Source organism: Thermobia domestica, chromosome 8, assembly GCF_964235325.1.
Source record: "Thermobia domestica chromosome 8, izTheDome1.hap1.1, whole genome shotgun sequence".
NCBI lineage: Eukaryota > Metazoa > Arthropoda > Insecta > Zygentoma > Lepismatidae > Thermobia > Thermobia domestica.
Genome location: NC_137461.1, coordinates 154,444,177 through 154,468,982, shown reverse-complemented (window position 1 = coordinate 154,468,982; position 24,806 = coordinate 154,444,177). Strand labels below are relative to the sequence as shown.

At 35.2% G+C, this 24,806-nt stretch overlaps 1 protein-coding gene across 1 annotated transcript in view; it reads right to left on the bottom strand.

Moving 5' to 3' along the window:
• Window positions 1-4,713: 4,713 nt before the first annotated feature.
• Window positions 4,714-24,806, bottom strand: part of LOC145693301 (retinol-binding protein pinta-like) — a 159,827-nt gene continuing 139,734 nt past the window's right edge. The window contains exons 5-7 of the mRNA XM_081769160.1: window positions 23,843-23,953; window positions 17,298-17,403; window positions 4,714-5,005 (exon numbers count right to left, since the gene is read on the bottom strand). Of these exons, the coding sequence (XP_081625286.1) occupies window positions 4,854-5,005; window positions 17,298-17,403; window positions 23,843-23,953 (369 nt within the window). The 3' untranslated portion in view covers window positions 4,714-4,853. The remainder of the gene's footprint in view (window positions 5,006-17,297; window positions 17,404-23,842; window positions 23,954-24,806) is intronic.

The window sequence follows — 24,806 nt, the reverse complement described above, 5'->3', positions numbered from 1 at the left end:
ATATCAGACATCCTGCAACGGCATAATGTAACACCTAAGGGCAGTGCCTATGTATGCTCCATACTGAGTTCTGAAGTAAGCAAGAGGATTCCGTATATTTGTATATACAATATACCGCTGTCGGGAAAACGGATTTTTCTCAGTGTATATTATTGCTCAACATGTTTACTCAAGCATATAATTTACGGTGGTTCAAATTGAACGTTAGTGTGTCTCAGAAAATTTGCTATTTTAAGTTGGTGGGCACAAACCACCCCCTCCCCCAGTTAGTACAAGATGTGACTGACATTTAGAAGAATTACTCCTAGATGGCAGCATAATAAATAGCTGTTAGTCTTATCCTGTGTACTGTTCACTTCAGTCCCTGTAGATTTTTGTGAGAGTTTTTAGTTTGTTTCTTTTGCGAGATATATTTAATATTAACGGGTGGACACAAAATGACACCCTCGAATGAGTAGGTAGTGCGAGGGCTATTAATTTAGCTGATTGTGAAATGTACGCGACAGAAAAAATTAAGCCGGTTGTAAAACGTAAAACATATGAAAAGATGATGGGTGAAGAGATATAGGAAAGTAGATCATAAGCTGTTGCTGGGCAAGCTCCAGACACAGACGAAAAAATACAAGTGCTATACCACACAGTTCACAAAGCTACAAAATAAGAGTTGTGCATCCAAAGTCTGAAGAGGAAGTGAAGGATGAGTTGAAGTGCACAGAAAAGTATGTTAGAATGAAAAAAAACAATTGGAGAAGTACAGAGCACTTTTTAGATCGTGTAAGAGGGATTTGTTTAAGAAGTTTATATAGATGAAGGAGTTGTTGTAGAGAGATTAGTTTATTATGTAAGATGAAAGTGCTACTAGTTTTGGTACTTTGCTCTAGTGTCAAAATGTGAAAATAATAGATGTTTAGGTTTCAAATGTTATATTAATATGGCTGTACAAAGCATTGTGCTCTTATTTAATAATATTGGAATGTTAAAGAAAATTGACACAGGCTCAAAACAATTGTATGAAATTCTGTAGATTTTGTGGAGTTGAACAATAAAGCTTTACCTAAGGATTGAGTAGAGTATTTGCTTACACACTTAAATAGTAATTCGGTAGTACATTCAGACCATTACTGTGGTTGTTATTCTAGCGGACCAGTTGTTTATTTACACTGTCCAACATTGAATTTCATCCCTGAATAGTAATAAATGTTTTTGTTATTTTATTATTTACTAGCATATATTACCCGCTTCGCTGGGTTGAAATGAAAATTTAAATGGATAACTCCATCTCTCATATGTTAAGTGCCCGTGAAATATGCTATTTTCGTTTTTAATGGCATTAATTTTAACGGCATCGGAAAGAACATTGATCATCTCGGCGACCCCGAAAACCATGGATTCGACACTAATATAGGTTATTGTTGATCAGTTCTCTGTATTTCTCTTTCCCCCCCCCCCCAAGATGCGGAGCTGAATTTGGATTCAAACCGGATCGGAAATGTCATTTTATCTGAATGATCCCGAAAACTATGGATTCAATACTAATATTAGTTATTTTTGATCATTTTAAATGTCTCTCCCCCTCCCCTCCCTTATGTTGCATCATCAAAGTGAATAGCCTAAAGTAATCCCTGTCCCTAAACTCATGTATATTGAATATTTGATTGAGATCGGTCGGATGGTTCAAGAGTGATGAAATAACAAAGGCAGACATTTTTATTTTAACTTTTTACATATATCTACCCCCTCCCCCTCCCCTAGATTTGCTCGTCAAATTTTTTGATAAAAAACATTCAATGCCCGATGCCCATATATGTTGAAAATATGATCGAGATTAGTTGAGTGGTTCAAAAGTTATTAGGTTTTATTAGTTTTTATTTATACGTCCATCTCGCCTCCCCCTCCCCTAGGATCTACCGTTAAAGTGAAATTACAAAAATGTTTCCAGATCCGAACCTCATGTATCTTGAAAATTTGATTGAGATAGGTCGGATAGTTCAAGACTTATTGAGTTGCAAAAGTAGTCACTTTCAGTCTTATATAAACTGATTTTTATATATCACCCCCTCCTTCTCCTCCCCTACGTTGTTCCATCAAATTTAAATAATAAAAACGATCCCAGCTTTGAACCCTCATTTATGTTGAAAATTTGATCAAGATCGGTCGGGCGGTCCAGGAGATTTAGAGTCCCAAACATAGTGATTTTCAATTTTATATACATAGATTATTATTATTATTATTATTATTATTATTATTATTATTATTATTATTATTATTATTATTATTACTATTAATAATAATAATAATAATAATAATAATAATAATAATAATAATAATAATAATAATAATAATAATAACTGGCATGGCATTAGCAGAGTTCTTAAGAGAAACATCTTCTTCCTAAATAAAGTAACATCAAATGTTTACAATTATACATTCCAAAACTTCTCGATGCTGTTCACAACATTCCAAATCTGTGAACGTTTAGAAGCAGAATTCGTTGGCTACGTTGTCAATGTCAACATGATGATCTTCTTGGCTTCCAATGCTCAAGATTAAGGAAAAGCTCAATTATCTGCCACACTATGCCACAATTATATGCTGACTAAGCAGAGCATTATGACAACCTACTAAATATCTGGTATGTCCATCTTTAGCTTGTAGAACAACAATAATGTTCTTATTAATGAAACTGTCAATGATAGACATTTCATGTATGACGACACCAACCCAATGAATTCTAAAGCATGCATGTTAAGTTCAAATAAGTTTATGTTCATGTTTTTGTAAATTAATCTAACAGTGCCAGTACTAAAATAAGTTAATAATGTACCATTGTCTCTTTCTATTTTCTTTGGTATATCGGTTGGGCAAGATCACTTTCTCTTCTTTCTGCTGTGCCACATAGGCATTCTTTCGACCCATCCTTCTTATTATCTTACACACTATTATTCTATACGGAACACCAATTTCCAAATCGCTGATTTGGGTAAACGATACTAACGATATAGTATTAAATTTAGCTAACAGATTTAAAGAAGGAGAAGAAGCCACCTTTGCTTAGATTTAATTAAGGGAAGATGCACACCACATACACGTGTACGCTATACTTACCAATTATAACATCCCATAACGTTATCAATCTCGCATTCGCAACTTTTCCATTCTCCTCTACTACGTCACATTGGATCATCACATGATCTCTTTCCTACGACACAACACCTACTCTATCTTTAATATTGCTGACTTAGCGTAATCTGGTATAACCAGAAGTCAAATTCAAACAGTCAAGGTCATTTTATACCAAATTCTACCTGCCCACTACATTTATAAATTTACTGGAGACATCTGTAAAAAGTAGAATTTACCACATTAATATGACGTTGAACTACTTTTCAACATCAGAACAACTCTTTGTGACATGAAATAGAGTCATTGGGATTGTCAATGGTAGCAAGTGGGATGTTTCACTATTCCGCGTACAGTCCATCATTCACTTGTCAGTTCTGTGAGAAAGGATACAGGCGGAAATCTGCGCCGGATTGATGTCTCTGAAACAGACTATAGATTAAGTTCAGGATCAGAAATTGAACGGGCCAGGGGAAATCTTCAATTGCGTCCTATGTTCCTTTAAAAAGCAACGCAGCAACATATCCAGTTTTGTGAATGCGCTTATTATCATCCTGGAATATGGTGTCATTGCCAGAAAATGGCTGGGCTATAGGACCCACATGGTATACACATGGTTCCTAAAACGGCAACATAATGAAGGGCATTGACGCAATCGGTAAGCGTCAAGTAGAACCCACTGAAACCTTGGACATCGTGGCTACAGAATCACAGAGTCGCCTCCATGTTTCATGGTTGGGCAGACACTCTTTGGATCATAGGGTTGTCTAGTCATTCACCACACATAAAAAGCCCGTAGCTTCAAATAAAGTGAACGATGTCTCATCTGACTAAATAGCATGTTTCGAGTCATCAGCGTTTCATGTTGTATTTTCGCGACACCATTGGAGACGTACTAAAACGTCATGGCCTCTTATCAGCTGTTTACCACGTGCAATCCCAAAAATACAACCATGCCATGTAACTCACGGTAGACTGTGATTGTCGACAGGACATGGGAGGTGCTGCTCGAATTCTTCATACACTTGCAGTGCAGTCGGACAAGGGATCTGAATGACAAACCCGATTTAATGCTTGGCGAGACCTGCCACTGAATGTTTCCTTCTGCCCTCTGTTCCTCTTCGTCAATGTGGTTATGCTGTGAGTTTGAAAACTGTCCTTCACGATAGACCCAATACTTGGCACTGTCGTCAAGCTCGCAATACATAACCGAATACCAACAATTTTCTTATTTGGAAATTAGAGAGTTTGCCATTTTACACTGTCACCTTCTGCTCAGTTTTCTACACACTACTGTTCTCCTGCTGCTCACGTAATATGGAGTTTGCCCTGAAACACCAACACAAACTGCCGAGTGCGGCGGTTGTCGACTCGCCGTTCCCAATCCAAACATGTGACGTGTTTGAAACCCCGGGAGTTTCCAATAAATTGATAAGGATCTGTATTTAAAAAGTAGTATTTTTTGTAATATAAGAGAAATTTTCATTCCTTTAAATATCCATAATTCATCGACAGTGCATTTCTCCTTCTTTAAACATGTTTTGCTTAGATTTTGGCTTAGGATCAAATCAACATGTAAATGTAAAAAACACATTTCGTCATCACTAACGTGTGAAATGTTTATTAAATTTTATTATGTGATACATTAAATACAAAATATAAAACTTTTTACAAATTTTGTGCATTGTACTTCATTATCCTAGTGAACAACAGTATGACAAATCCAAACTAACTCAATCCACACTTAGAGATCTGAAGCTGCCTTCCATTCCAAAGAAGTCACTGTATGTCTTAGGCTTTCCAATTCTCTTTGATTCATCCGATTTCATCTTCCCCATTTCAATTAACCAGTCTCTGTTCTCCACCAAAACTTCATACCATCGGTCTGTAATAACCATTGGAAACTACAATTAATTATCATAGCGTCAAATGGAGGGCCGAAAGTCTAAGAAAAAAACCTCTACTTGCGATTAAAGCGGAGATAATACTCTTTTGCTACTGTACTGCAATTGCTATAAAAGCTCTCCAGAAACGTATCTTGTACAGCGTAAGAAAAATACTAAGAAAAAACAATTTAATTTCTACAACAGCAATTTTATTTTCTTCTTACGTCTACTTGTTTTCATAGTAGTAGTGATAATCCAGTCCAACCGTCCTAATACGATAATGGTTTTCATCGATTCAATTGATTTTATTAGCAGCAGTGGTACCTCTTTCGTGAAGTCATATCAATAAAAATTATCTTTTATGGCTTCAATCTAAGGAAAGGAAACTAACCTAATTTACTATTAGTCTTGTACAAGAATTAGAATATTGGGGAACTTTTATTTCCTTAGACTGGAGCGATAAAAGTCTACTTTTTTACCGGAATGAAATCCTTCAAGAGCCGCCACTAATTTGCAATTATAACCATCATAAAAAATTTAAATACAACGTTTTTTACTGTAATTAACAGGGGTTAGAAAAATCACCGCATTACTTCTTACAAGATCTTTGTTTCACTCTATCTGGATTCCTCACTACCCTTACTAACTTTTCTACAATTTATATGAATATGATCATCAGGCTTCTCTCTGGCAATTCTGCAGATATCTACCCGATGTTCAAATTCCTGTCGTATGTGTTGGAGTGTAACCTTGGTAACTGTTAAAGAGTATTAGCTTATTCATATTATTAGTTCATCAGTGAACTGGGCTAGAGCAGGAGTTTCGTTGTATCATGTGTAACATGGACGAAACCCTCTGCAACTGTTTCCATGTGACAAGGATGCAGCGGTGCAGACGCAATACTAAGTTGAGGAGCTGCTCCTCAACTCGGGTGTTCTTTTTTTTTTTGGGGGGGGGGGGTAAATGCTCTACCACCAACATTTTCCACTGCCGCAATTATAATTTTATATCAAAATCGTGCCAAATTAGTTACTCGTGCTCACTCTACCTAATTGCCTCACTTTTAAGTATATCCCCCTCAGAGCGTTTCCAGACAATTTGCTGACGCAGAGAGTGCAAAAACTCCACGAGGAGGGGGAGTGATTCTTCTGGGAAATGAAGCTCTAAAAGGAGCCGGTAATTCCAGATAAAGAAGTTGGGCTTTTATTCCTCTCCCTCCCTAACTGACCTACCTCTCTCCGTAAAGTTCCCTAGAAAATTTATCCTGAAGAATCTCTGATAAGGGAGGAGGTACCTTTTTATCCCGATATTTCATACCTTGAATCTTGCTCAGTAACGGAAATTGGCTGTAAAAACTGGTGGGGGTGGGGGAACTTGCCACTAGAAGGAGGCGCATGGTCACATATCAGAAACATAATTAATTATGACATGGTAGCAAAAGTGGGGACAACTGTCCCCCGAATCGCCGCCACTGATCTTGCTTATATATCATGTAATCTGTGTCTGATAATGACTGCTCTCTATCTCAAGCAATGACAGGGAGTATTTAAGGGGCTAGTGGCGCAACCAGAGAATGGGGCATGGGCGGCGAAACCGAGGGGAATTGAGGGGACTCCCTCCAATGTTATGGGCATGATGGATTAGTCCTTCTCGCCATAAAGCATACATATTTTGCATGCTGAATGAATGAATGGAAGAGCTAGTTAAACATCAGCATACTACTTTTATTTCATTCATCAAGCTTCTGGGTGAAATTTCTGCAAGTTTTGAACAGTGTTCTTTTTCTGATACAAAATATTAATATTTTATTGTGCGGGACTTAAGGTGGGTGTAAATTTAGAACGACAGCGCTGGAGAAGGGCATGCGCTTTGCAGGAAGAAACAATAACTCAGTAGTCAGGCGACGGTCATTGTTATTGGAGGAAACCCTTCTTTTTTTCGATGGTATGAAAATTCTTGTACAAAACTCTGTTACAGTGAAACAATACTTTGTTTCCAGATAATTAATGAAGATAAGTCGATTGACAGAAAGTCTGCCATTGGAGCACATGGATCAATGGATCAATGAAACAACTTAGTTCATTTAAATTTGCTGCAATTCTTGTGATCTGTTTCAAAGTATTCAGAGTGTTTGCTCTTGTGACAGCACTACTGCAGTCTCTTTCTATGGATCTCGGTGCTGCAGGGAGATTGATTTCTAAAGTTAAAGACAATCTGAACACTCTTCACTCTGTGGGTGGGCTGCAACAGCAAAATAAATTGAGGATGTCTGCTATTAACACAGCATTCATGACTGAAGAAAGACGTTCAAAGAAGCAGAAACACTTTTTAATGAAATGGGAGTGGATAATTAGCGGTCCAGTAATATTCTGCTGGCATCATAACGTTCCAGTTGACAGATGGTTTCAGTAAATATAACATTGGCATATTAAAGGAAGTGAGCACATTTACTCACACCAACCTTATTCACTAGGCAGCAAGTGAATCTGTAACTGTGCAAGAGGAAAAGATACCGAAATTATGTGAAAACTATGGGCTGAATGCTACTATTGTTGCTAAAGAACTGGAAACATTTTCTTCGATGTACAAGGCAAGTCATCATAATGTGGATATTACATCTTTTGTAGTAAAGAAGACAATAAAACACACGGAAACGTTGACAAAGACTTTGACGATAACAGCAGCACATCATTCACAGTAGAAGATGAAGTAACACTTAGAGCAGCTGTCAATCATTGTGTGTTGAAAGGTTTCATCAAACCTTACAAATTTATTTCCCAGCTTTCACCTTTCCCCAGCCTCTCTGTATCGTATCACATTCTGGCAACTCTTCCAGTGGACTAGCTGTTCTGTGTAGTAAACCCCTTATAATACAGAGGTTGTTTCCGATCTATGGTGCACCTTGTTCAACACCACTAAGCGGGAAGAGAAAGAAGCGGCCAGTTGTGTGGGTACCTTGGACCATTGTGCATGGTAGGTGTCATATCGGGACAAATGCCGTAAAAAATGCTTATTGGAGGTCTACATAACTGCCCTTTCCGACGTGAACTACAGTTAAAGTGCCATTATCAAACTGTGAAAGGAGCGTGGATTCACTGTCGAAAAATGGCATATGATATTGAAGGGGGCAAGTAAGGCGAAGTGTGGGACGATTCTTGTTGGAAAGAAACAGGCCAACCCCTGGCCTGCCATTAGCCGCACACAAGTCAGAGGTTGGGGCTCTCACCACAGAAAATTCTCCTACAGAGAGGGGTATCACGAATCAGTTACAGACATCACTAAACAGAGTTCACCCCATCATTTCCCGCGATTGACGTTGGTAAAGCGACGGAAGGGGCATGATCATAAGGTCTTGCCAAAACACATCCAGGAACGTCGCACCAATTGTCGAAATCTTTATGAACGGTACCTTGCTGGTGAAAAATGGTAACACTGGACGAGGCATGTTTATCTGGATGATTGTCACAAGTTGCAATTTTTTATCGATTGACAGGTGCGCAGGGACTTTCAAAGATAATTCACTGAATGCAAGGAAAGTTTTGGCACACGTTTCATGATCAGTGCTGGATACTCGTGCCGAGGCAAGCTGACCACATCCTGTAGCCAAAAATACGAAGGTGAATTCGTAATATCATCAGACTAACGTCATGACACCCGTTAATCGCCATAAGATTCCTCATCTCTACGAAAGGGACAAGAATCGTGTGTGGTACATCAAAACAAGACGTCAAGTTACACATCTCACTCAACTCGCCTCTTCCTCCAACAAATGGCAGCAGAAACTGGAATTCGTGCCATTCTTTCACAGACATTTCGGTGAAATCTTCTTATGCGTCACCGATGGACTTTTGCGAATTTGGCCTCCTGAAATTAGCCTTGTCTCACAGGAGATTCCGCAACGTTGAAGGGGTATAGAAAGCCTGTCAGGAGGAGTGCTTGTGCAGTCTCCTCCAGTGGAAACTTCGCTGCCGGGCAATTGCCCAGATGCAGGGCCACAAATCGAGCACTCTCGATGGTGGCGACGTAGTTTGTCTTAGATAAGTGCAGTTTGAAATCGTTACCATAGATGGGAAACAACCTCTGTAAAAAATCTCTACCGGAGAGTAATATTAGATGAACAATGTTTGCTATGATGATTCTGACATCGGAATCAGATGTTCTTGGGAAGATTTGAAATGAGGACATCATTAACATAATAGTAATGTCTTCAGATGTTAAGCGTCGCAACCTATAGTTACACACAGAGTTTCAGACAATTCAAGATATTATTTGAAACTGCAATAAGCAACAAGGTGTAAATTTACGTCAATAACAAACTTCGGGGGGATTCCTAACAGCAAAATAAGAACAACGTAATCATTAACGATTTTTCGAGAAGCGCACTTGTAACGAGAAAGAGGTGGCGAAATTGTGGAGAAACGCAACTGGGAGCCCTCATGTGACAAAAATGTTAGTCACAGAAGTGAAGCATCATATGATGAGTAAAGGAAGTTTGTTAGCGAGGTAAATTTACGTCCTTTATACGTATTATGTGTAGTAGATCAAACTATCTCCTATTAGTGTTATCATAATTTGGTTGGAACTTTCCATGTAACTATTATTCTGAGCTCAATATTACAAGACAAGCACAAATGCACAAATTCTTTTTTTTTTTAACAACCTTGGCTGTAAAATATCTTTGTTTGCTTTATACAGGTATAATAGATCTAACAGGGAAAAGCGTGAAACCATGTTATAATACACTATAGATTATGTTTATATTTTATTTACGATCTGTTAATAATCTTTGTTTATCAGGATTACAAGTGTTCCTGTATCAAGTGGGCTTACATGTATTGCCATTTGCCATATAAGGCAGAACATGGAAAGACTGTATAGGTGAGTTAAATCATTAGGCGGGGAGGGGGTTATTTGGATGATTCCATCCCATCACACCAAATCCCACCTCGCCTAACGATATATCTGCCCTGATGTCTCAAAGATAAGAATGCCAGCCATTCTAGGCGAGAGGGGAATTTCCATCTTACCTAATCCCATCTCGCATAAAATGGCGGTAAGATGTAAGGGGGGAATTTCTGCACTAAAGAGGGAATTCGTCTACTAGCACTTTAACCAGGTATTTCAAACGATATTGGCAATCTCTGTCAACCACAATCTATAATAAGTACTATACAACAAGAAAGTATAGGTGGAAGGCGATTTAGTGAATTTAGTTCACATTTGGTTTATTTTGGGAATACTGGAAGATGATTGGCAGACAGTAGCTAATCAGAAACAGGATAGGAACATACAGGGCGTTTCGAAACAACTCCGACGTTTGGGAGCTGATTCCTGACATCAAGATAAGATATATAGTATGGACCAACCAGGGTGCGCAAATACTTCCTTTCAGTGCTATTACCAGCCGAAAATCTGTCGGAAAATGCAAAAAAAATAGCCATAACTCTCGAACAAAATGTCGAATCGGATTCGGGGGAAAGGGAATGTCTATTATTTTTAGCCGTAGCTTCCATTAATGCACAACTGGATGTGGTACAGGGGTAGAGCAAGGGTCACCCCAAAGAAATTGAAGAATTCCTAGGATATTTTATGAAACGTTGACTGAGACAAATTAACTACAGTTAAATACGATATTTCAACTTTAAAAAGTCTTAGAATGTGCTCCAAGTTACAGGAACATCGTTAGAATTCGTAAAAGGAAAGATACGCATATTTGATTGATCTGCTTTGTCTCAGTACCGAATTAGCTATCGAGGAAAAACTGAAATTATATGACGTTCATAACATTTAAATGGTATGCCTCCTAGGGCCCACGGTGGCTCACTGGTAGAGCGTTCACCTCTGGTGCTTGGGGTTCCGGGTTCGATCTCAGCCCCCGCCAAGTGAACTTTGTGGTGGACAAACACCGTGTGCGTGGGTTTTCTCGGGGATCTCCCGTTTCCTCACAATTTCTTCATTCCACCATTTCATTCATTTCTCATCATCACCGTCTCCTTTAACCTTGCCGGCATAACCGTGGGACGTAAAACTCAAAAATTTCGTTTCAATTTTTATGAATTCTAGGTTGATGAAGACAGAGAGTTCGCTCATGGCTATGTGCGTAGCGTACACGACTTTGGCATAGGAGACCTGGTTCCGATTCCCGGCAGGAGCACAAACGGTTCGGATCTCATGTTAATGTGTTGCCCCGTGTCTCATATAACTTTGCTACCGAATGGATGCTAAACTGAAATCCGATCCAATAATAGAGACCGAGAATAGATGGAAGCTAACTATTGGGAAATAACTCGTGAAAACAGGAAGTGAGAATAGTATAATCCCGAGAAAACTCACGTTTACGATGGTATCCACCACGAACTTTTATAGTCTGGAATCGAACGAGGTCCATCCCGCACCAGAAGTAAGCGCTGTATCACTAAGTCACCGTGCTACTTTAGAGAAAGCATTATGATTCTGACAGAAGTATCGGTCTAGTAAATACTGTGTCATAAACCAATATACAAGAAGTGCAGTCAGAATGTGGAATTCCTAGTTTCCTTCGTCGGAAACGGTAAGGACGTTTTTCTAAGATGGTTATTCTTAACTGGTTGGGGAGGAACGGTGACTCAGTGGTAAACGACTTGCCTCTGATACGTGCGGTCTCTAATTCGATCCTCAGCCAAGTAACTTTGTGGAGGACACCGTCGTATCGTGTCTGTGAGTTAACTGAAATATTGCATTTCATTTTTCAAAAGTTGCTTACAGTTTGTCGATGAGTCACCGTTAAGATAGTTTTTAATGCGTTGTATTGTTATTGCTGTAATTTGTAAGGAAGAATGAGCCTATAGAGCTCATAATTTTCAAAAGGCTGAGGAATATAGTTGTAGGTTGACTGTAAAAAATGCTAATGGTACGAACTAAATTCGATTTGTGTCTTTTAGCATTATTAGTCGTATTATTGACAAGAAATAATTCAGACAATTTTCTATTGATAGAGGAACGGGAAAAAATAATTGTACAATGACTGACAAGGGAATATCTTATATTGATAGTAGCATTGCCCAATCAAACAATGCAAAATCGATAGAGGAGTGGAGAAAAGTGAGAAATCCAAAGCTTTACGGGCCGACACCCAGAAACACAGGGAATACAGAGGAAAGAAGGATCTAGAATCATGTGAAGATAGCAATGCAAAAGACACACTGACACAGAAAGAACTTGAAAATGATTAAAGTAATCAAAATGGCATTTGCACACCAGTATAGTAAGCAAACATTGTACCCACAGACATGCTCAATAACACCATATGTAATGCAGTGTTGCCAGCTGAGCACAAAATGAAGTTTTGTTAAATGACCCAGACAACAAATTATAACTTCTAGCAAATCTAATTATGAGTAGAACCATTCCTGTGACATCTTGATGTACAGTGTTACCAATGTTTCAGGATAGGTCATGTGAATTTCTTTATGAATCTTCGATGTAGAAAACTACATACAGTACACGATTCGAACTAGTTAAAACGAAAATATGAGACCACAAAAAGGAATACGATCACCGAAGTACGAAAATAAGGGGCGAAGCACAATGTCGAAGCAGTTTTGCCCAAATGGAAAATCAGAATAGTATCAAACACAACACACAAAACTTCATATAGGAATTCATATAGGCCTATCTTCAAACGTTAGCAACACTGTACATCAAGACTTCACAGATATGATTCTACTCATAATTAGATTTGCTAGATGTTATAATTTGTGTTCCGTGCCATTTAACAAAACTTCATTTTGTGCTCAGTTGGCAACACTGCATTACATATGTTGTTATTGAGCATGTCTGTGGGTACAATGTTTGCTTACTACACTGTTGTGTAAATATCATTTCGATTACTTTAATCATTTTGAAGTTATTTCTGTGTGAGTGTATCTTTTGCATTGCTATCTTCACATGATTCTAGATCCTTCTTTCCTCTGTATCCCCTGTGTTTCTGGGTGTCAGCCCCGTAAAACTTTGGATTTCTTACTTTTCTTCACTCCTCTATCGATTTTGCATTGTTTGATTGGGCAATGCTACTATCAATATAAGATGTTCCCTTGTGAGTACAGAGACTCATAGCCAGATGAAGAAAACGTAGTAGCAGGATAGTACGTCGAAAAATAACATAGGTTACTTCAATTCATATTTGATAGGTTCTAGACATTAATATGTATTGAGCACTCTTCATATTAGGATATTTCACATTACGATTAAATAGGCGTTTCAAGGTCATTTCTACAAGACCTACGTAGTCAACAATAGTGAACTAAATTGCATCGATTGTTTCATTAAGTCAGTAACTATTTCTTAACTTATAAAATATTCAGTGAGAAGTATTATAAATTGGGATGAAATTGATGCATGAACTCACTGAGAAATTCTTAACAGTGACGACGCCAATTTTAATTAATTCGGTGATGGTAAGCGGAGGGACATAAAGAAACTACGAGATAGCATATTTTTGTATACAAGAAGGGTAATTTTATATTACTTCACTCATATCATAATACAATTTGTCTGCGGTGGACACGTGTCGTCACCGGTGGCGGACGCTCGTCCTCCTATTCTCCTGGTGTTGTCACTGATTCTTAACTTTCACATAATTCGGGATATCGCAAATATATTCGGGGTATTAGGACACGAAAACAAGAATAAGACGGAGCTCAGTTGGTTTGGATTCCACGTTAATCAGTAGGTCCACGTCTCATATACAGGGGCGTCATTTAGGGAGGGCAGGAGGGGGCAATTGCCCCCCCCCAAGCGTTTGAGGAATACATATACTTTAATCGATTGTCTACTAATATACTAGTACAAAACGTGGAAGTCTTATGTCGGTCGTACTCTTGCCCCCTCCAAGCGAAGTCTGAAATGATGCCCCTGCTCATATACCCTCGCTGCTGAAAGGGACGCTAAACTAAAATCAACTCAACTCAACTCACGAATAAGACGGAAAAGACAAGAAGGTAACATATATAATAAAGTTGGAAGTTCGTATAATAGAAGTTCAATAGTGAATTAGCTCAGGAATGTAAACGCGAAGGACATATTTTAAAATTTAAAACAATTGAATGGAAAAGAAAAAAAAGAAAGAAAAATAAGATAGATTAAAGTAATGAATTGGTTATAAAATACAATGCATTCTTAATAATTACACTTACAAAAGCTGTGCTATCCCATGCAACAGACCTATTTCAGTATTTTCAAAAAAATGATAGTCATAAACTCAGAAAATATGTCTATCGGAGGGGCAATTCCCCCTCGGAATTTTTTTTTCTACCCTGAGACAAACTAGATTAATCAAACAAATATATCTCTTCTTAGCGTTCTTTTAATTTGGGCAATGTATTCAGTTACTTTGGTGACCACCCTTGTGCAGCCCCAGCATCACATCAAATTGTGCATTAGTGGAATCTACCTACTACTAAAAATAAGGAACTTTTCCTTTTCTAAACTTCGATCTGATATTTTGTTCTCGAGTTATAGCTGATTTCGCATTTTTTTTCGACAGATTTTCGGCTGGTCATAACATCAAAAGAAAGCATTTCTGCACCCAGGTTGGTCTCTATTTTTTGTTTTATCTTAGTGTCAGGAATCAGCTAACAAATATTGTCGGTGTTATTTTGAAACACCCTGTATACTTTTAACGATTTTCTCTGCTGATATATGAAAGTAGCAGATACGCTTTATGAGATTATTCTAAACATGGCTGTGATTTACTTGCAGAGTATCCGTGGTAAGAACTTAACAGAAAACAGAGATTTCCAATATTAATTGAAATAGAAAAATATACTGAAACTAAGTTATTGATTTTCTTATGTACGAAAGATTAATACATAGAGAGTATTTCTTTTCTGAAATGTGAGTATGATTTCACATTTTTTTAGTGTTGGTGGTTAAAATGCTAGTACAGGAATTCCATCCTTGCATCTTATCGCCATTTTAGGCGAGATGGGATTAGGCAAGATGGGAATTCCCATCTCGCCTAAAATGGCAGACATTCTTATCTTGGAGACATCAGTGACTGATAAATCATTAGGCAAGATGGGATTATGCGATATGGGAGGACATCATTTGGACTCAAATTTATTATGATTTTAGGGGGGAGCTCCTCAAACCACAAAGGGGGGATCTGCACCCCTGCAAGAATGAGTCTTTCGGTCAACATTTAAAGAAATGTTGACATAGTCACTGTTGTTTCGAAAACAATCATACTGTTTGTTTTCTTTCTTCAGGCAAAACAAATGTAATCCAGTTAAAGCACGTACAGTTGATTTTCAAAAGACTCATGAGGCGTTTCCTACACAGAAATTAACTCTTGAGTATATTTACATTTCCAGAAAAGCAGTCTCATTCATCAACAAAAGAACTATTTATTATCTCGTAGTTTTGATGCGTTCGTTCATTAATGTTAATTCAGAAAGATTCTCTTGCTTAACGGCTGTTTATTTTTGGAATTCGACGCATTGTTATTCGATACTAAGTAGCTTTCTTAAAATACGCCATGTTGTTGTTTATGAAATACCTAGCTTATGTATGCATGGGTTTCATTTGAAATCAAGTTAAACACTACTTTTCTCTCACAAAGACATCTTGGATAATGGAATTGAGTATATTCGTGGTACGATTAAAGTCAAATTGTGATAGTTTGCATGTAAATACCATTGTAGCAGATTTTGTTCCATGAAATTCCAGGACACGAATGTCTTTCAGGTACCAGTAGGCGCCTTTTTAGATAACAGCCTCCTAACGAAGATTCACGCCACATAACATGAAAGTTAATTACAAGTAAACCTGCACAATTTCCAAACGTTTACAGCAGAAACGACATTTTACTGAATAGCACATTAGCAGGAATAAACGCGCCAAATCCAGACAAGAAATATTTTTTGCTTATTTTCAAATTCTTCAAGCAAAGCATGCATTGTGTGTGTGTGTGTGTGTTTTCAACTAATTTGTTTTATTTTAATAAGTAGTAGTAAGATAAAAGGCAAGACCTGGCACACTTTTTTTTTTTTTTTTTTTTTTTTTTTGTAGGCGACTAAGACAAAATTTGATACTTTTTTGCTTCAACAGAATCAAATAAGCATTCACTACCACTCATCACTGAACAAAAATGCTCCCTTTGTGCATTACTAAAAGTGCTCTCTTTTCAAAAGGCATTTATTATTTAATTTCATCATTTAATTACTTAATTTTAAGAAAGAAGTGATAAAACTTCTATAGACTCCTGATCCACGCCAAGTGGTCAGTTCTTCTACGATTTTTTTTTTCATGCTTCCATGTTTTCCTTCTTTCTTTTCTAGTAAAAGAAAGAAAAACCGAAGCTTCCCGCGATATAAGTAGGGGTGACGTCCAGAGCTTTTTTCCCTACATCTTTATAAGACACGTTTACAGACATATTATACAACATTTGTATAGGTAGAGTTAAGCTAAAAAATATCATAAATTTATAAGGTACTTTGGACTGCATAATTAAATACTAAATATTTATATAATTATATTTAGATCTAAAATGTAAAGTAAAAAACAACAAAACAGTTAAGTTATACACCAAAGCTGCTATAGCATTAGATTTATTTTTTAAAGTAAATTCATTTCTCGATTTTCATTTCTGAGTACGCCTTTGGCTATATCAGAAATAAACATCCCTAAAACACAGTATGAAGAGTAAATTTGACTGGCTGGTTACTAGTTCCATGAACACTTTTGTCGTATTATTATCAGAGAGGAATTGTTATCGGTTTTTATTCATTTCAGAAGTTAATATTCAATGCAAAAAAAAAAAAAAAAAAAACTTCGACCCTGCATAGTAATGGATTCAACCTCGGCACGTCAAAGGTTCTTTCGTTACGAGTACTATCATTCTTATGCTTTTAAGATAAATGAAGTCTTCACTTCTCTCTTTTCTTTCAACACATTAATTCACCTTCGCAATACGTTATTTTTTGTACTGTGTAATGGAAATTGGTAAGAAATTATGAAATTACCAAATCCATTGTAATGTGTGTCAATACATTACCTCTTTAAGTAACTGATATTATAAATGTAACGTTGGACCCAGTAGTTTTCTATTAATAAAGTGATTACATACTAGGACCATACTAGGATCGAAGATGTCATTGGTAAATACTTAGAAGTTCATATGCAGTAGCCCTATAATCACCAGGCACTTAACAAAATACACTAATTTGATGAACTGTTTCCATACCAGTAATTTCACTACTTAAATCATTTAATATTCTTATCTACCAGAACTTTCCTTATTATTTCACTTACCGTTTAACTCTTTTAAAGACCCTGCTTTTCCTCCATATTCAGTTGGCATTATATCTCTAGGAATTATATCGTATACTTCATCGTACTCCTTTCCGTACATTTTGACCTTTAAAAAATCATATCAATAATTAATACGGTGAATTCAATTATAACTAGTATTCATTTATTTATCACACTATTTATGTTATCTTTATTATGGTTAAATGGATGGCATTTTTGACCAGTTAATGATGAGATCATATTATTCTGATCTAAAGTTTAGGTGTATATATATATATATAGTATCGAGGATAAAGTGAGTTATACAAAGCCTTGACAATGAAATGGACGTTAAATCTTAAACACAATCACAATGAAATGTATCCACACTTCAAGTACGAAGAAAAGATTATAAACATTATATAGTTAAAGTAGTAAAGTAAAGTAGATATTAAAGAACGATTACTTAAAATTAAAAGCAACAAGTTAAAAATTACAGCGTTATTTGGATAAATTCGTGGTTTGTTAGTGCAATTTTGTTTGACTGAACAAATACTTCTTTCCTAAATGCACCGAAAATGCTTAATGAGTTGGTGTTAACACATCAAAGAAGAAACAGAAATGTATTCAATATTTTGATTCCACAAATATTAATATTACATTTAAAATACATAATTTTAAACATAACCAATGGTTATTTTTCACAAAAACAAACAAACACAAACAAAAATAGCTCAGTAATAATGTTTCTTCTTATTAATTTGTGTGTCTGTTCATACTTTGATTTGATCGAACATTTTCGTTCAAGTCAGTCAATCATTTACTTTATTATGGGTAAGGTGTAAGGTGTAAGTGAATGATAAATATATCAGTAGTTTTATCATCTGAACATAATAAAGCTTTCAAACCTATAATATTAAAGAAAAAATAATTTATAATTCGGTCACGATTAGTTAGACAATAGATTACGACAACAATAAAGTAAGTGAAAACTTATGATGCGTACTTCAAAAAATGTTAGAGATGCATACTTAAAAAAGTATGATAGAGATATAATGACAAGATAGTTTAGATAGATTTTTTTTCATTATATATAAGCAGGAAAATTATTCGCAATGTACCACGAAAATCTCTATAGTTGTCTCTTTAAGTTGAAATCAGCAAACGTGACGAAATCCTACGAGAAAATAGCAGAAAGATAAATGCTTCTTAAGGAAGAGACGATTTATGACAGTGCCCTTAAAATGTGCAAAATGATTGGTCATCTGCCTCACTCCAATGATCTACATTCGTTAGACTAAACATATAGTATTATGAGTGTTCAAGTAACGAATAAGTATTGGGAAAGACAAACCGTTTTCTAAGAAAGACTAAAATTGATAAAGGAGAATTTCCGAGTATCTAATCGTTTTACGCATGGGTGTTGAATAAATTTGAACTGCTAATGTCCAGTCTGAGTTTGATATAGTCGAAAGGCTACCACCAAGAATCAATAATCATAAAAATTTCTGATAAATAAACACTATTGTTCTGCGACTTCGTAACCGAAAAAAAAAAATAATTATTATTACCTTGAAGTTATAAGCATTGTATGAAGAGTACTAATTTTCTTAAATCTAAATCAAGGGTTTTGAAATCAAATAGTGATCAAACAGAATCCATAAAAAAAGTGGCCCAAGATAGCATCTCAGCATAGAAAAAAGAAGACAAAAATTAAACATTTTCTGAATGTTGTGCATTTTTAGCCTTTTATGAACTTCGTTCAATTTGTTCTTTGTTCTCGAAAATATCAAGAAGAGAATATAAATAATACTATATGTGTGCTAAATATCATATTTGCATCTAATAATAACTAGTTGTTCCAAAAAAACCTTCGACTCGTCTACGAGTTTGCCTCCTGGAGTCAGGTATTAGGTAGCGCAGCTGGCGACAACTATTAGCCTGACTGAGAACTATTAGAAGTTAGCATGACTGAGAGACTGAGGAGCCTTTCTTCCATAATAAAGATTACGAATATCTGAATATTTTCACCTAAATATTTATGTAGCCCGTAATTTCTTAATGTTTTGTAATTTCATATTCGCTTTACCCACAGACTGAGATATTTTTGTATTATAAATAGAATTTAGTTCAAATCTTCACTTAAGGTTGATTAATGTATATGGTAGAAGTTTCAAAAAATGTCTATCATCTTAATACCACAATTGTGGGAAATGTATAAAATTATTGTTTCTCGAAAGAAGTCACATTCTTGGCAAAATATCACTTTCGTTAAGGACTCTTATTGTGGCAGGTGAGGCGAAGTGTGGAATTTCAGTGATAGATTACCACAGTGTTTTCCATGCTGAACTGATCTAAATTTAATAGACAAACGAAGAGCGTTTTAGAGAAAGGATCACTTCTTCCAGCAGACAAGTTTCTGGAAATCATAATGATTTCTCCAGCAAATCAACATTCATTCTAGGCATATTCAGAGTAGCTTTAATATCTTAGAAAGGACAGCAGAGTGTCACATTATTTTGACTAGTTATCCGAAAAGAAGAAACAAAACTGTGGATAATAGTCTTTTACAACGGAAAAAAACATTGGAGTTAAATATTTCTCCTCTCCCCAGAATCGGAAATTTGGTGATAGAGTGTTTTGGAAAACAATGTAGCAAAGACAGGGGAAAAAGGATAAACGGCTATAAAATAATTAGAGTAGAAATATAGAACATACGTTACATGTTACGCAAAGAAGATGAAAATCGCAAAGGAGAAACAAAATAACATAGATTTCGTAGAAATAAAGATGGTTGTAACAAAAAAAAAAAAGTATATAAACAAAAATATTTAAGATTTGTATCTGTAAAGCTTCAATAAGTTTGTGTTTACTGCTAAAAATATATTACATTTCTTTTTTCCTTATAGTTACTTCCAATTCATCCTTTCTTTCCTAAAACATTTCTTCTAATACATATTTCGTAAATGCTGACAGCTGACGTTTTACTTAATTTTTTGAATAATCTATAATAACACGATACAGAAAAAGAAAGTAAGTACTTTTTGAGTTTATTTATAAAACTGAACTTCAAGCACCTAACATTAATGTTTATTGATTTAAGAAACGCTTTTCACACTGAACTGTGAAATGTTGATGTAACCTTGTAGGGAGTTGGCTTGTAATAAGTAGATCTACAATTCACTAGAAAGTCATATGAAACAAGAAAATACTATAATAAGGAAGAAAATACAGAGGAAAGTGTAATTTCAAAAACGAATTCACAAGAATATTATTTCTCACCAATATTATTTAGTATAATTATATTAAGAAGGAATAATGAAGAAAAGTTCACAGTGAGAAGATGATATTTCAGTACTTTGGAAAAACAAATAATGGTGATTTAGATTAAGTGGTCTGTATCAAATTAGCATAGTAAAGGGTATAGATGACTAGTTTTCAGCATTTAGGTAGCATTTGTGATGGAAAGCTGAAGTCCGAACTCGAGATAAAACCAAAGAAGAAAGAGAAGATGCATTTAGGAAAGAGACCTATTGAAGATTAAAATTTTTAAAAAATCATCAAACGTTTCATTGTTTTGTTGGTATTTCAGCGCGGAGGTTACATAAAATTAGTAATTACTGTTTCAGTGGAATCCAAGCTAACGAAATGCATTTAAATTTCAAGGCTCTTCTACCGGGAATCACACCTGGAACCCCGTGAAACAAAAATGCTTGCGCTAGCCACTAGACTAGTGGGGAGGGCTATCAAATGTTTATTGTAGCATATCATAATCTACAGCACAGAAAAATTAAAATTACATAACAGTGTTTTAAAAAAAGCAGCTAGACGCCTTCAAAATGTGAATGTAGAAAATAATGGAGAAAAAATGTGGGGTCGAATGGAATATCTAATGTTAGAAAATATGAAGAAGAAAAATAAACAATATTGCAAGTTATTAGAAAGAAGAAAGTGAAGTGGTTGGAAAATTATTTGAGAAGATGTATTCTGTGGAACGTAGTAGAAGGTATTGCATATGCCAGAACCAAGAAGAAAGGAGAAATTACAATTGATGAACGATATTGAAGCAGACAGCTACTCTATTATGTATAATGATGATAATAGTATCAAGTCAATAAGAAGAATATGTGTAGTACGATTTACAAAGTTGCATTTGGACCTAGTTACTGCATACCTTATGTGCTTGAAAGATATAAAGAACCATCTTTATCTCGGTGGTTCTAGTAGTACCTAGCGATTTAGGATGTTTAGAGCTTGAAATAAACGAAGCAAGTCGCATTTTTTTTTTTTTTTTTTTTTTTAAGTGATAATTTGACAAACTATCAATTTGAAACTTTTTCACAGATCTGTTGCTTTCCTTCCGCAATAATCAAAAACCTGAATATCACACAAAAAAGAGGCTCACTTACAATCGGTAGTCTTTTATCATAGTATTAGATAGGGTTTAAACTCATATAAAAGTTCATAATATATCCTATCTAAGAATCGTAGATGTAAAATTTTAATATAAATAATGTGGGAGATACGAAATAAGTGTTTAGTTCCAAATGAGAATAAAACAATAAATATGGAGAAAAATTGCGGGGTCGAACGGAAACTCTAATATTAGAAAATATGAGGAATAAATATAAACCATATTGTAAGTCTTTAGAAAGAAGAAAGTAACTAGATTGACTAGAAACAGTAGAGTTAACGTACTTTCGCTAGGTACTTCATTATATATAGGACGGGAAGTCGTAGGAAGAAAAGGAATAAAGTAAATAATAATAATATAATAAAATGAAAAAAGAAAAGTACCTGTGAAGCACTGTGATGAGGTACATTTTAATACGGAATCATGTAATGGTTTTACCAACATGAAAATATATTGAGTTTAGTGAAACAAGATGAAACTAATGATAGATGGGTCAGTAAGAGTATACGAAGACGATGTAAAAATATTATAAACAAGGAGAAAATTTATGTACGAGTAAAATAGGATAAAACAATTGAAAAATAATGAAGTAGGGAGTTATGAAGAGATATGAAAATGGAGAGAGGTACTCCTTCTACATTCATGCACTCATTCCATTTCCCCTGCAACATTTCTTTAGACTTGTCAATTTCTTTCTATTTTTCGAAAATATTTTTGCATTTATTTCTCATATTTCTCTTCTACATATCTTTGTTCTGTATTATATTCGATTAGTTCTATTATACAGTGAAAACTCTTTTAATGAGTACTTTCATAATAGAGACAAGTCTTTTTCTTTTTTCTTAAACGCTGACATGAATATATTTTCTATAGTTAGTCCATATTGAAAATATGGCGGGAATAAAACTCCATATTGAAAATTGTTTATACCTTTTTCTAATGCATAACCGATTTTCGTGAAACAAAGAGCATTTTGTTCCTTACAATAGTATAATTTATTACATGGTATCTCATTCATTTCATTGCAGATGTCAGTGGTGGACCCTTTCGCAATGTCTAATCTTGCGTGAGCAGGCTCAGCTAGCACCCCGGTAGAAGTAAGCAGTTCGTGATAAAAGTACAGAGATGATGGTAAAGTGTGCAATGATAGATGTAAAGACCATAAGGAATAGCTATTCGAAACTAATGACCATAGGTTCTGTGGGAAATCTTAGAAGACGTGATCATCCCTCAACATCCAGGACGGAGGAAAATCCTATATTCAAACATGGAATCTACTTCGATATTTTACCGTTACCTTTCTGTTCCTTAATCTTTCACTTGCTTTTTCCGAAAGTCTTCCCCTCCGCATTTCATGACGACGTTTAGCGAAAACATTTAAACCTTTTTTTTTTTTTTTTTTTTTTTTTTTAGTGAGTCATTATTTTTTTTACTATTTTCTCGTTAGGAATTTATTATCCATTTTGCTTCAGAACACTTTAAGATACTATACTTGCAATATGACAACTAGTAAGATTGATAGCCTCAGTACATGATCACTAAGGAACGTCAAGCTACAAAAGAAAATAATAAAAATATTGAATTGACGGAAAAGTCACGATGCGTTTTTGCAACAGATGGCATTAATTCATTCCTACAAGCACTTGAGTCACTTGCATCTATGTTATTGCTATGTATTTGATAGGTGACAGTTGTAACTTCATTCAAATAAAAAAAAGCTATTAATTTGGTTGAATTTTGCAGATTTAACTATAAGTTGAATATGGAAGACTAATCTGTGCATTCTCGCAATGCAAATAGCCTTTGCCTAGATGTGATGATTCTCTTTAAACGATATTAAAAGAAGATATTCATCAGATGAAAGTTTACACTATATATACAATTTCAGACATTACATTTATTGGACTTGGATTACGATAAACGGAAAGCAATAATAATAATAATAATAATAATAATAATAATAATAATAATAATAATAATAATAATAATAATAATAATAATAATAATAATAATAATAATAATAATTCTTTCCGTGTCACCATTTTGTTCTTCTGTCCATTATAGCTTCAAATCCGTAGTATAAGTAAAGTGTTAAAAGCAATTGGGTATAATACCAGAATAAGCTGAGAAATAGAAAAAGCTAATATCTTACCTTCTTCTTATATTCTTGTGGCAGAAGAGAAAGTGCCAAGTTGATTACTTTGATCATCCATGGTTTTACATTCACGTAGAGAAAGTATTTGTACCTGTCAGCATAACTTTCCTAAAATTGTTTAAGAAAACAATAATAATTATTCTAGATAATAGTTACTATAATTATCGTTGTTTTTGTTTATGTTTATTTTCTGTGTTAAATTTGCTTTCGACGTTAGATAAACATCTTACAAGATTTGTATGGTTAAACAAAAGAATAATTGAAGAAAAAGAAGAAGCCGTTTCCTGTATCAGAAGTGAGTCCTGTATCAGATAAAACATCCACTGCTTATAAATCAAAAACGGTTGACAATACAAAGATGAAACAAAAACTGAGATAGGGAACAACGATAAAGCATATCAAGTGGTGTTGTTGTGGTAACCTTCAGGGCCCTCCGTGAATGGGTCCAACCTCAGATTGATACAGGGCCCACTTTTTGTGGCCATTTTTAAAACGGTAGTCCAAATCGAAAATTGTTTTCTACAAAAGTTGTTTCGTTTTTCAAGAGTTACCGAATGACGTATGATTCAATACATGTTCCCGTTTGAAAATTTGAAGTTGGCTCCTGGGTCCCCTTCAACGAGGGCCCTGGAGGTCACCACAACACCATGTGATGTGCCCTATATCATTTTCCTATCTCAGTTTTTGTTTCATCTTTTTATTCTCAGCCCTTTCTGATTTATAAGCACTGGACGTTTTATCTGAAACACCCTGGATCTTTCTCTCTCTCTCTCTCTCTCGCTCTCTCTCTCTCTCTCTCTCTCCCTATATATATATATATATATATATATATATATATATATATATATATAGATAGATAGATAGATAGATAGATAGATAGATACAAATAGGTATAAATAGCTATAGTTATATTAAAGAATAAAACACGGGTGCAATTGCTAAATCGTTTGAAATGCATGCA